At 44.3% G+C, this 12,127-nt stretch overlaps 1 protein-coding gene across 1 annotated transcript in view; it reads right to left on the reverse strand.

Annotated features, from left to right (window-relative positions):
- FER1L6 (fer-1 like family member 6) overlaps window positions 1–11,882 on the reverse strand; it is a 114,918-nt gene extending 103,036 nt beyond the window's left edge. Inside the window, exon 1 of the mRNA XM_056854664.1 lies at window positions 11,815–11,882. Coding sequence (XP_056710642.1) covers window positions 11,815–11,882 — 68 coding nt within the window. The remainder of the gene's footprint in view (window positions 1–11,814) is intronic.
- Between the last annotated feature and the right edge of the window lie 245 nt (window positions 11,883–12,127).

Consider the following 12,127-nt stretch of genomic DNA (forward strand, 5'->3'; position numbering starts at 1 on the left):
CTGCTCAGTGATCCAGGCGGTGCAGGCATCTGTCTGGGACAAACGTCCCATTTATTACACAGGTAAGCTAGCCCTGAGTCAATCAGTATTATGCTAAATGATAAAGGACGAGGAAGGGACTGTGAGTTATGCCTTTAGTCTGAGGGCCGTTGCGTATGTGAATGGGAGCCAAACCTGAGTCTTCCATAAAGTATATACTCAACAGGGAACATCAGCCATCGAGATCATCCTATATTATTTATTTTATTGCCCGCCTTTCTCACTGACAAAGGCAGATTACAGAGCAAAGGGGGGGGGGGATTCAGCCATATATCATTAGACATCCAATGAACAATGCATGAGGACCAGGAGAAAAAAATTCCATGGGGATGTGAGCACCAATGAGAACTGCAAACTGCCTAAGACAGGGGTCTGCAAACGGCGGCTCCCGAGCCGCATGCGGCTCTTTGGCCCGTTGAGTGCAGCTCTCCGAACTTGGTTCGGAGCCCCTGCTCTCGCGCCTGCTCACGCCAGCAGCCAGGCTGCGGAGCCGGAGCGCCTGAGAGAGCGAGCGAGTGCGAGAGAGCAGGCGAGCGGGTGCGCTGTCTCTCCCCACCCGGCCATGGAAAATGGCCAGGTCTCCCTTTCCCTTGCCCTCAATGGTTGGGAGGCTAAAGCCTCCCCTCCCCTCTAGCCATGCGATTGCTGGGCCGGCGGCTCAGCGGTTCCTGCCCCCCCCCCCGCCCACCTATCAGCTGTTGGGCGGGGCGGGCTTCCTTTGGTAGACCTGGCTTCCGGCTGAGTCCCATTGGGAGGCCATGTCTACCCACTGGCTTTCTTGGCAGTAGACCTGGCCTCCGAGGAGGGGAAAAAGTCCCCCTTCAGAGGCCAGGTCTACCAATTGGCTTCTATGGGCTTCCGGAGGCCAGGTCTACTGCCAAGAAAGCCTGTGGGTAGACCTGGCCTCCTAATGGGACTCAGCCGGAGGCCAGGTCTACCAATAGGCTTTTATGGTGGTAGACCAGACCTCCAGACGAGGACTCCAGACTGGGAGGGGGAAATACGCAGGGATTTACAATTTAATTTTTATCAGTAAATAAGATCACTATTAAGTATGATATCAAGTTTTATTCAGTGTACCTTTAGTTTAATTAAGACTTAAAACTTTAATTAAAGTTTATTAAGTTAATAAACAGTGTACCTACCTATATAGTTTAAGTTTAAGAAATTTGGCTCTCAAAAGAAATCTTAGTCGTTGTACTGTTGATATTTGGCTCTTTTGACTAATGAGTTTGCTGACCCCTGGTCTAAGACAAGGTATAGCCTGCACAGTACAGAAAGTGGGATCACAAAGGAATATAACAATGCAGTAAAGGCCAGACGATACCCACAATAATTGTTGCCGTGGACTACAGACCCATTCCTTTGTGAAGGTGTCTTTCTGGACAGTTCCATCCTTACAACATGTCTAATTCCATTTTAGGAATGCCCTCTTGAACCTGTCTATTTTATATATTTTGCAGAATGACAGTACAATCATCCTACTCATATTTTACATTATCAGGTAAACAGTGAATTAAACCATAGAACTACACATTATGAGTAGATCCATTATTATTTTCAAAATATTTTTCTTTCTCCAAATTTATGTATTTTTTATTTATTGAAAGCATTTCTATGCCACCTTTCTACCCACTTCAGAGTCTCCAAGGCAGCAAACTTTAAAACATTTCAAACATTAAAAAAGGATATATATATCACAATGATAGAGGGATATAGATTGGGGAAGAGACTCCAAATGGAGATGCTGAAGTTATTTCAAGGAGCAGGAGAAGAAAGCATGGGGAGATTTCAGTGCGGGGGGCGGGGAGAGCAAGAGAATGGGGGATGTAAAAGGGGATCGATATTGTTACTAATGTTGTACTATTGTTATGATTGCGTATCCACACTGAAAACTAAGCACAAATCTTTTGAAGTCCCTCTCCCTCCAGTGCCGCACTTTCCCTTAAAATAACAGTCCCAGGAGCTGCATTTGGAACGAAATCACCAAACTGCAATTATTTTCCACCCTTAGACATTTCCTTCAAAACAGAAATAAGAATAATGCATGAAGCGGCTCAGAATCTTTTCTGAATGCTAAAGGGAAGATGACTGGGGAAGGCACTGGCAAACCACCCCGTTAACAAAGTCTGCCTAGTAAACGTCGGGATGTGATGTCACCCCATGGGTCAGGAATGACCTGGTGCTTGCACAGGGGACCTTTACCTTTTTAAAGTGTAACCCTAGATCCTGTGGCATTGAAAAGCCTACTTCTTTGAGCAGAGTTTGCTGAAAAAAGGGGAAGAGGGAATTTTCTTGAAGGAAAGCCAACATTTCTCAGAAAGCAGGAAGCAGATAGCAACCTAGTTTTACTTGTTTCAAGTTGGCTGTAATTCATGTTCCTGGATCTACATAATGGCTCAAGAATGTATTCCACAGGAGGGGAAAAAAGGTAACCTGCAGCCTATCCTAAGCTTTTTAGCATTACTTTATCCTCTCTGATAACATATCTCGCATATAGTTATGTAGCCTCAGAAGAAGGGAAGAATGTCTATCATCTTAGGGAAAATTTCTTACTCCTATACTGAGGCCAAAAGCTTGACAGCATACCCAGGACTCAGCAGATATTCCTGAAAGCTCCAATTCAAAGGCCAGACCCATACAATATAATAAATGCCGGAAAGTTTTGTGATAGTTTCTGTCCCCCTTTGAAGGAAGTTTGGATCATGTGCACTTTGAGCCCAGGTGATGAAGGGCAAGTGTTCAAACTGCCAACAGTGGTGCACATGAGAAGTGATACTGACCAGCCTAAAATCCAACTCTAGGAGGGCCTTGGTTTCACTGGGACTTCAAGACAAAAATCTGAAGATTTGTGCTGGGAATTAAGCAAAAGAGTCAGTGTGGTGTAATGGTTAGAGTGTTGAGCTAGGACCTGGGAGACCCAGGTACAAACCCCAAGTTTTTCTTGGCGCTTGCTGTGTTACATCAGAGGGCCCCTCACACTTGCTTTGGGGCTAACCTCCCTCATAGGTAGGGTTGCCAACCACCAGGTACTAGCTGGAGATCTCCTGCTATTACAGGTTCTAGCTGGAGATCTCCAACAGATAGAGATCAGATCACCTTGAGAAAATGGCTGCTTTTGCAATTGGACTCTATGGCATTGAAGTCCGCTCCCCAAACCCTGCTCTCCTCAGGCTTCACCCCAAAAACCTCCTGCCGGTTGTGAAGAGGGACCTGGCAACCCTACTCATAGGGCTGTTGCTGTGAGGATAAAATCAAGGAGGAGATAATGATGCAAGCAGCTTTGGGTTCCCATTGGGATGAAAAGTGTGGTATAAACCTAGCAAGATGTTCCACACAGTTTATAGTCTTGTCCATTTCAGTTCCCATGTCAGCCCCTTCTTGGCAGGCAAGATACTCATTAGGATTATAACCTGGCATGAAGGCTGGGGAGAAGGGTTGCTCTCTCTCCTCACAAAAGTATATATCACTGTCTAACTGCAGGGAGAATATAGTTTCCACACCACAACTATAAGGGTTTCCTTGAGAAAAGCCACTGAGATCCTATAAAACAATTGATCAAAAGCCAGACGTTTGTGTAACAGAACCAATTGTCCCAATGGCCGCTTTGGACGGTGGACTCTAAGGCATTATATCCCATAGAAGTCCCTCTCCTCCCCAAACTCCTCAAGCTCCACCCCCAAAATCTTTAGGTATTTCCAGACTGGAGATGACAATCCTAAATGATCAGGTTTCTCATCTGGTTTGGCCCTTAGGTGGTGGGACACCCAGAGGCTGCCCTCTGACAACCATCTTAAAGAACAGGCAGGATTCTGTGGGAACAAGTGGTCTTCCGAATATTCTGGGGTACTACACTATTTAGGGCATTAGCAGCTTTCTGGTGTCCATCCAGAATTAATTATTGCAACCCCGGACATTAATTTGCAGTGATACAACAGCAAAGTACTCTCCTGTAGCATGCCTAAGCCCCCTTTAATTGAATAGGCATAAGCACTTTTAAATCTGCACTTCAGACTTCACGGCTATCGTAGCCTGGAGATCCTTACAAATTCTCAGTCTGAGAAAGGGGATAAGAACAGGCTGGCACTTAAATATTAACGTAGAGCTTTCATTTTACCATTGGCATCTTTCAGAGGCTAAGTGCAAGTACCAAATATTCCTAGAGCTTGTTTCTCTTCCTAACAGCCTCTGTTGCATTTCCACAGCTCCCAACACAAACCAGAAAAAGGAAACTTACTTAGGCTGTTTCTCCATCGTAGCCTTCTCTGCCACACTTAAATGCCAATAGTCCACTAAGGGTTGTACATTCTGTAACTAATCCAGAGGTACATCCTCCTTCTTCTACCATCAGCCATGGGATCTGCCTGCCGGTATTGTTCACCTACCAAGATATCAGCAACTGCTGCAGGGCGGGGCTGTTTAAACATAATTGTATTCATTACGCTCCTCGTTTGGGCCAAGAATACGTAAGACCATGCATTTCAATAAAGCAACACAGCGCCACATGGCAGGTTGGGCATTCTCTTCCAGTAAAATCATGTGACAGTTTTCTTGGTGTTTAGATGCTTAGCGGGGTTGCCAACCTCCATGATTGTAACAAAATTAGGTTTTGTGTTTTGGATTCAGTAGATAGGTGTTCTACACAAATTTCTGCTGAAAAGGCATTATTCAGAATGGAATCAAAATATATTTTAAATATAACACTCTTGAGCCAGTGGGATTGAACAGTGCACTGGGCTTGTCAGCTTTTCTTTAAGTATTGAAAGGATCTGTCCCCTTTTTGAAAAAGTTAAAAAATTGAATGCATTAAGATGAATAAAAAGTATAGGGACTTCATGTTAGGTCCGGCACTTTTCAATTGTGACCGGCAGGGGAAGGCTGTTGCCTCAAATTCAGTAAGTATGGTAAAGGTAAAAGGAATTAATCTATGGTGTTTGTATTTGATTATAAATGTTTTCATTATTATTTTTTAGGTTGATGCCTTGATAAAGATTATTGAAACTTTACCCAATCCCAGGAAATAAAGTTGGCATGGCATGGCATATGGCACAGCATAGATTGTAAGGGCAAGTAATGCTTATAGAAAAATTGGCAATTACACCAGATTTGGGAAAAATTGCAAGGGCATATTATGCCTATGTATTCAGATGTGTAAATCTGTATGTATGTGTATGAGATAAGCCCTATGACTGTGTTCCATATTAACATATCACACCCTCATTAGCACATTATCTTGATACTTACAGGACAATGATTAGCACATTACCTTTGATACTTTTTGCAGGACAATGATTCAGCTCAAACCAAACCCCTTTCTAAAATATTGTCGAAGGCTTTCACGGTCAGAGTTCATTGGTTCTTGTAGGTTATCCGGGCTGTGTAACCGTGGTCTTGGTATTTTCTTTCCTGACGTTTCGCCAGCAGCTGTGGCAGGCATCTTCAGAGGAGTAACAGACTGAGAGACACTGTCCTTCAGTGTTACTCCTCTGAAGATGCCTGCCACAGCTGCTGGCGAAACGTCAGGAAAGAAAATACCAAGACCACGGTCACACAGCCCGGATAACCTACAAGAACCAATATGACTGTAAGTTTGTATGAAGTATATACAACATCCAGTAAAAGCAAACAAGGTTTCGTTGTAAATTTTGTTCATTATTTCGATATTTTTTCATACGGAACAAAGCAATAACCTCCAGGTAGTAGCTGGAGATCTCCTGCTATTACAACTGATCTCCAGCCAACAGAGATCAGTTCCCCTGGAGAAAATGGACACTTTGGCAATTGGACTCTGTGGCATTGAAGTTTCTCTCCTCTCCAAACCCTGACCTCCACAGGCTCCGCCCCAAAAACCTCCCACGGTGGCGAAGAGGGGCCTGGCAACCTTAATGCTTAGTCTGGTAGGTTTGTCCCAAGAAGCATCTTTGCCATGGGTCAATTCCTGTTTTGCTCCAGAACAGACTGTGACTTAGTATACACAGAAGAACATCCCTTCTAGGGATGCCAGCCTCCAGGTGGGACTTGGAGAAAATGAATGCTTTGGAGGGTGGACTCTCTGGCATTGTACCCCTCTGAGGACCCTGCCTTCCCCAGGCTCTATCCCTAAATCTCCAGGAGTTTCCCAACCTGGGTCTAGCAATACTACTCCCCCATCCCTCACCGGTATCCAGGGGGGATCTGGCAACCCTAGCCACCTCCCATTTTATTACTTTATAATTGCCATGGCTGAGAATCATATCCTAATGCACAGGACTGAGACCTTTAGCACATAGACCATTCTTAGAGACACACTTGCCAGGGTTTCCTGGGAGAAGGGAACGGTTATTACAACAATCATTTCTGTGTAGCAAGTAGCATGTTAATAGTTTATTCATGGGCTCATTTTTAAAAGACTTTTTTTTTCTTTTATAGTTTGCAACAATGGGGGCTACAATTTCCAGGAAAAGGAAGAGAGTTTTAACCCTTTCTCCTGAAATATTACCTTCCCCGCTGGGGAAGAAACATGTGTACATGTATTTTTTCCTCTAGTGGGTATAAAAGAGGCTCAGAGGTACACATGAAGCTGCCTTACACTGAATCAGACCCTTGGTCCATCAAAGTCAGTTTTGTCTACTCAGACAGGCAGCGGCTCTCCAGGGTCTCAGGCTGAAGTCTTTCACATCACCTACTTGCCTAGTCCCTTTAACTGGAGATGTTGGGGATTGAACTTAGGACAAACCTACCAGGCATACCTGAATGCATGAATGAATGCATGTTCACAAGTTACAGTGAACACTTGTACAATCCATGTACAGTGTACACTTGTTTTTTTAAAAATACATGCATTGAGTGATACTCACACTACACTCAATGAGTGATACAAACCCCACACTTCTTCAGATACTTGGTTCCCAGTTTCATGTTGGCTCTTTCTTATAAACAGATGTTTATTGTTCATTGTGTCTTGTGATCAAGGCTACTGATTTGTCTGTCAAAGTCAGTTCTGTGTACTCTGACTAGCAGTGATTCTGCAGGTTCTCAAGTAAAGGTATCACCTCCAACCCAATCATTTTGACTGAAAAATGCTAGGGATTGAACCTGGGATCTTCTCCATGCAAAGCAGGTGCTCTAACAATGAGCATTGGCCCATTTTTAGCACGATTATGGGATTGGGGGGGAGTCCTGACCTAGATGGCCCAGGCTAGCCCACTCTCATCAGATCTTGGAAGCTAAGCAGGGTTGGCCCTGGTTAGTACTTGTATGGGAGACCACTAGGGTTGCCAGCTCTGGGTTGGGAAGTACCTGGAGATTTTGGGGGTGGAGCCTGAGGAGGGCAGGGTTTGGGGAGAGGAGGGACTTCAATAGGGAATAATGCCATAGAATCCATCTTCCAAAGTGGCCGTTTTCTCCAAATGAACTGATCTGTGTCGCCTGGAGATCAGTTGTAATCCCAGGAGTTCTCTAGCCATCACCTAGAGGTTGGCAACCCTAGAGGCCACCAAAGAAGTCTAGGGTTACTTCACAGAGGCAGGCAATGGCAAACCACCTCTGTTAAACTCTTGGCTTGAAAACCCTGTGATGTTGCCATACGTCTGCTGTGACTTGATGGCACTTTCTACCACATGGGATGTGGTATATATATAAACCTGTTTTGCATTGTTCATCTTTAAACCTATTTTTTTTTAAAAACTCCCAGCATGAAATATACATTTATTTTGAGAAAAGGAAGTTTACCATGTTTACTCTAACCCTGCCAGTTGATTTCATCTGTTAATCATACACAGCAGGAGACACTAAGATGACAGGTGTCGAGCATGTGAATTAGCTGCTGCTCCTTCAGTCAAAATGTGTACACACATTGTATTGCACTTCTGAGTAATTTGGAAGAAGCCCAGCTCCTTGCATGGTCAACAGCAGAGAGTGTGCACTTCCTCCTGTTAGAAAGGGCACTGTGTTTTAAAAGGCAGAAAGAGACAAAATGACCTCTCAAAGTCTGGATTTGGCGATCCTGCTTGGAACCCTGTCACTCAGAGGAGCTGTTCCTGTTGGCAGCAGAGGACAGAACTCACAATGATGGGTTTAAGTTGAGGCAGGAAAGGTACCAGCTGGATATTAGGGGGGGAAATTTACAGTAAGAATTGTTTGACAGTGGAATCAGCTACCTAAGGAAGTGGTGAGCTCCCCCTCACTGGCAGTCTTTAAGCAGATGCTGGACAAGCACTTGTCAGGGATGCTCTAGCCTGATCCTGCATTGAGCAGGAGGTTGGACTAGATGGCCTGTATGGCCCTTTCCAACTCTATGATTCTGTAATTCTAACGAAGCGCCAGAGTTGGGCTCAAGAAGACCTAAGCAAACCCAGAACTCTACACCTGACCCAGAAGTCATCACAAGATTGTTGGGGAATCTCTCAGTAGAGCAAACCAAATGAAGAGTTCTTGGCAAGTGACCTAACAGGAGGAAGATGACAAGTCAAACAGAACAGCCATGGAATTAGAACCGGACAAAAGCAGAGCTCCCAGCCAAGATCCAGCAATCTTACGTGACAAGAAGTTCCAGGCAAAACAGGTAGGCTCTATAGGAAGCCCAATATACAACAAACAAAGCTAGGATTGTAACTAAGAGATAGCAGGTGTGGCTGAGGGAATCGTGAACCTTAATCAAATAATCAAGGCCTTAGATATTCAACCAAAGGATTAGATGACAAACTTGGTGAAGCTCCAAAGTACAAGCAGCCTTATCTACAATGGAGCAAGTATGCCACCATCTTCTGCTAGCACAAGAGACTTAAATTTCACTCACTTCCTCCCTTCTCCTCACTGCAACTGTTTGTGCTGCATGTCTTTTTGTCCATACTGATCACTCAACCCTGGCATCGCCTTTTTGGTACTTCTGGGGTAGGGTTGCCAGCCTTTAGATGGTGTAAGAGCTCCCGCTATTACAACTGATCTCCAGGTGACAGAGATCAGTTCACCTGGAGAAAATGTCTGATTTGGAAGGTGGACTCTATGGCATTATACCACACTGAAGTCCCTCCCCTCCCCAAACCATGCCTTCCTCAGGCTCCACCTCCAAAATCTCCAGGTATTTCCCAACCTGGAGCTGGCAACTCTATTCTGGGGATGTGAGAGAAGGGGGAGGGAAGAAAGATCCATGTATATCAGTGCATTACTCTGGCAAAATGCTACTTTTTATATCTATTATTTAAGAACATATGAAAGGCCCTGCTTGGTCAGACCAAGGCCCATCAAGTCCAGCAGTCTGTTCACACAGTGGCCAACCAGGTGCCTTTAGGAAGCCACAAACAAAACGAGTGCAGCAGCACCATCCTGCCTGTGTTCCACGCACCCAAAATAATAGGCATGCTCCTCTGATACTAGAGAGAATAGGTATGCAGCATGACCAGTATCCATTCTAACTAATAACCATGAATACCCCTCTCCTCCATGAATATGTCCACTCCCCTCTTAAAGCCCTCCAGGCTGGCAGCCATCACCACATCCTGGGGCAGGGAGTTCCACAATTTAACTATGCGTTGTGTGAAAAAATATTTCCTTTTATCTGTTTTAAATCTCTCGCTCTCCAGCTTTAGCAGATGACCCCATGTTCTAGTATTATGGGAGAGGGAGAAAAACTTCTCCCTGTCCACTTTGTTTACGTTATTTACAGTCCATCTTTATCACTGATACTCAAGGTGGATTACGCAATACAACTCCATGCAATCAATAAGAGGAGACATCCTAAGCAATGTAATAGGACTGGGATTGCAGAAATCTGAACAAAGCATAAGTATTAAACATGACGTGTTAAGCAAATAGTATGTAAGTAGAACTACAATGCACTGAGAACAAGATAATGCATTAACAGCACATAACACATACCATACACAGTAGTAAAATCCACAGAAACAATCTCTTCATTGAAACCTCTCCTGAACCATTGTTATAATATAGCCGTATCACGTTTATAATAATACTTTTCGGACCAATTCTCTTTTACATCGATGGTGGAATGTCAGAAATGTGGGAGTCTTCACGGCCTTCTCACACAGGGCATTCTACAAGGCAGGGGTCACTACAGAGAACCAATATGTACAGGCCATTGTTTATCTTGCCCATTTGCACAATGGTACCAGCAGAAGGCCATGCCCAGATGAGTGAAGTTGTTGTGGTGGAGCACTGGAGAAGAGCAGTCCTGCAGATATGAGGGTCCAAGGCCATGAAGGGCTTTATATGTGATGGTGAGTACCTTGAATCGAAGGCAGCTGATAAATCCAATTGGAGCAATAATGAGGCTTGGCCTATGTCAACATTCAGACAGAGATGATCAACTAAAGCCACCAGCAGTGTCCATCCCATACCTCAGTCTGAAACCAGACTGGACAGGGTCTACACTCTAGAGCACATGAGCTATCCAAGAAGACCTGAAGCTGGTCCACCACTGCTTTCTCAATTAGTTTGCTCAAAAATGGTAGATCAGAAATGGGGTGATAATGGGCCACATCACTTTTCTGTAGGGATGTTTCCTTAAACAGTGGATGGATTAATTGACTCTTTGAGCGGCCAAGGGATGATGCCATGAGTTAGTGATTGGTTTATGATAGACATCAATGACTCATTCATGTGGCCCTTACATGCTTTCAGTAACCAGATGATGATACAGCCACTCAATGGCACACCATTTGTAGAATGGGCACTGATGAGTCAGTGTAGTGGTTCAGACTACAATCTGTAAAACCCAGGTTTGAATCTCCACCCCGCCATGGAAATTGGCTGGGTGACTTTGGCCAGTCACTCTCTTCCAGGCTAACTTACCTCACAGGAGTGCTTTTATGAGAATAAAATTGAGGGAGGAGAACAATGTTATAAGCCAGGTTTGGTCCCCTTTGGGGACAAAAGCAGGATATAAATATATTGAAACTGGTGCTGTAATTTTTAAAAAATTAATGCAGCATTAGTCAACTTTGCCAGTAAATATGAGTATCACATTTGTTTTGCCTTCTGAGTAGATAGGAGCCCCACCCCAATGTCTCCGAAGCCCAGCACCTGAGGTAATCTCCTAAGTCACCTGCCCCTACCTGAACCTGTCTTGAACTACAATTTCAAGGATTCTTTGAGTGAAGGCGTGTCACTCAACCATGGGTTGATTCTTAATGGTGTGGAAAGTGCCGTCAAGTCATAGCTGACTTATGGCAACCCCGTAGGGTTTTCAAGGCAAGAGACGTTCGGAGGTGGTTTGCCATTGTCTCCCCCCACTGGGCTGAGAGAGTTCGGAGAGAACTGTGACTGGCCCAAGGTCACCCAGCAGGCTTCATGTGGAGGAGCGGGGAACTGAACCTGGTTCTCCAGATTAGAGTCCGCCACTCTTAACCACTACACCCCCCTGGCTGTCTTGAGTCTTAATACTGAGTATAAATATTCTACACAAACGATAAAAAGACCATCAACCCCACATAAGACATCCTGCTTTAATCGATAAGACTACCTCATTCCACAAACATTTACTCCCAGTATTGCTCAGTGGGATGATGTTTTCCTTTGATTACAAGGATCTGTGTATGAAGTACGAGAAAGATGATCAGAGACCGATTTTGCTTGTTTTTCCGTTCTGTCTTTTAGTGGCTCAGCTGCCACCAGCAAAGTAAATGTTTACTGAAGGAATAATGATGGCCGGTAATCACAATAGAAAATTAAGGAGGGGGAATGTAGCAGACAGCACAAATAATGTGAGTGCTATGGGGAAACATTGTTCCTGTGAAGAATTCGCTGTAAACACACACTACAATGTTTAGAATAGCTAACGTAACAAGGATGAACACCATCACACGGCTGCCAAGAAGTTCGGTCAGCAGCACAGAAAGACTCGACATATTGGCGCCAGGTGACTGTTCCCTCAGCAAGACTTTCCGAGCAGGGATGACCTGATATATTTGTTTCGTCCAGCATTCCCTCAGGGATCCCTCCTTCCTGTCCTGTGCTTTAACTGCTGTTTTTATGTTTTTTTGCATGTGTATTTTATCTTTAATTGATTTAATGATGTGTTTTATTTGGTTTTAATGGTTTTTAAGATGTGTTATTATATATGTTTTTAATCTGTTGGCTGCCTGCATGATGG

The sequence above is a fragment of the Euleptes europaea genome, chromosome 8 (genome assembly GCF_029931775.1).
Source record: "Euleptes europaea isolate rEulEur1 chromosome 8, rEulEur1.hap1, whole genome shotgun sequence".
Lineage (NCBI taxonomy): Eukaryota > Metazoa > Chordata > Lepidosauria > Squamata > Sphaerodactylidae > Euleptes > Euleptes europaea.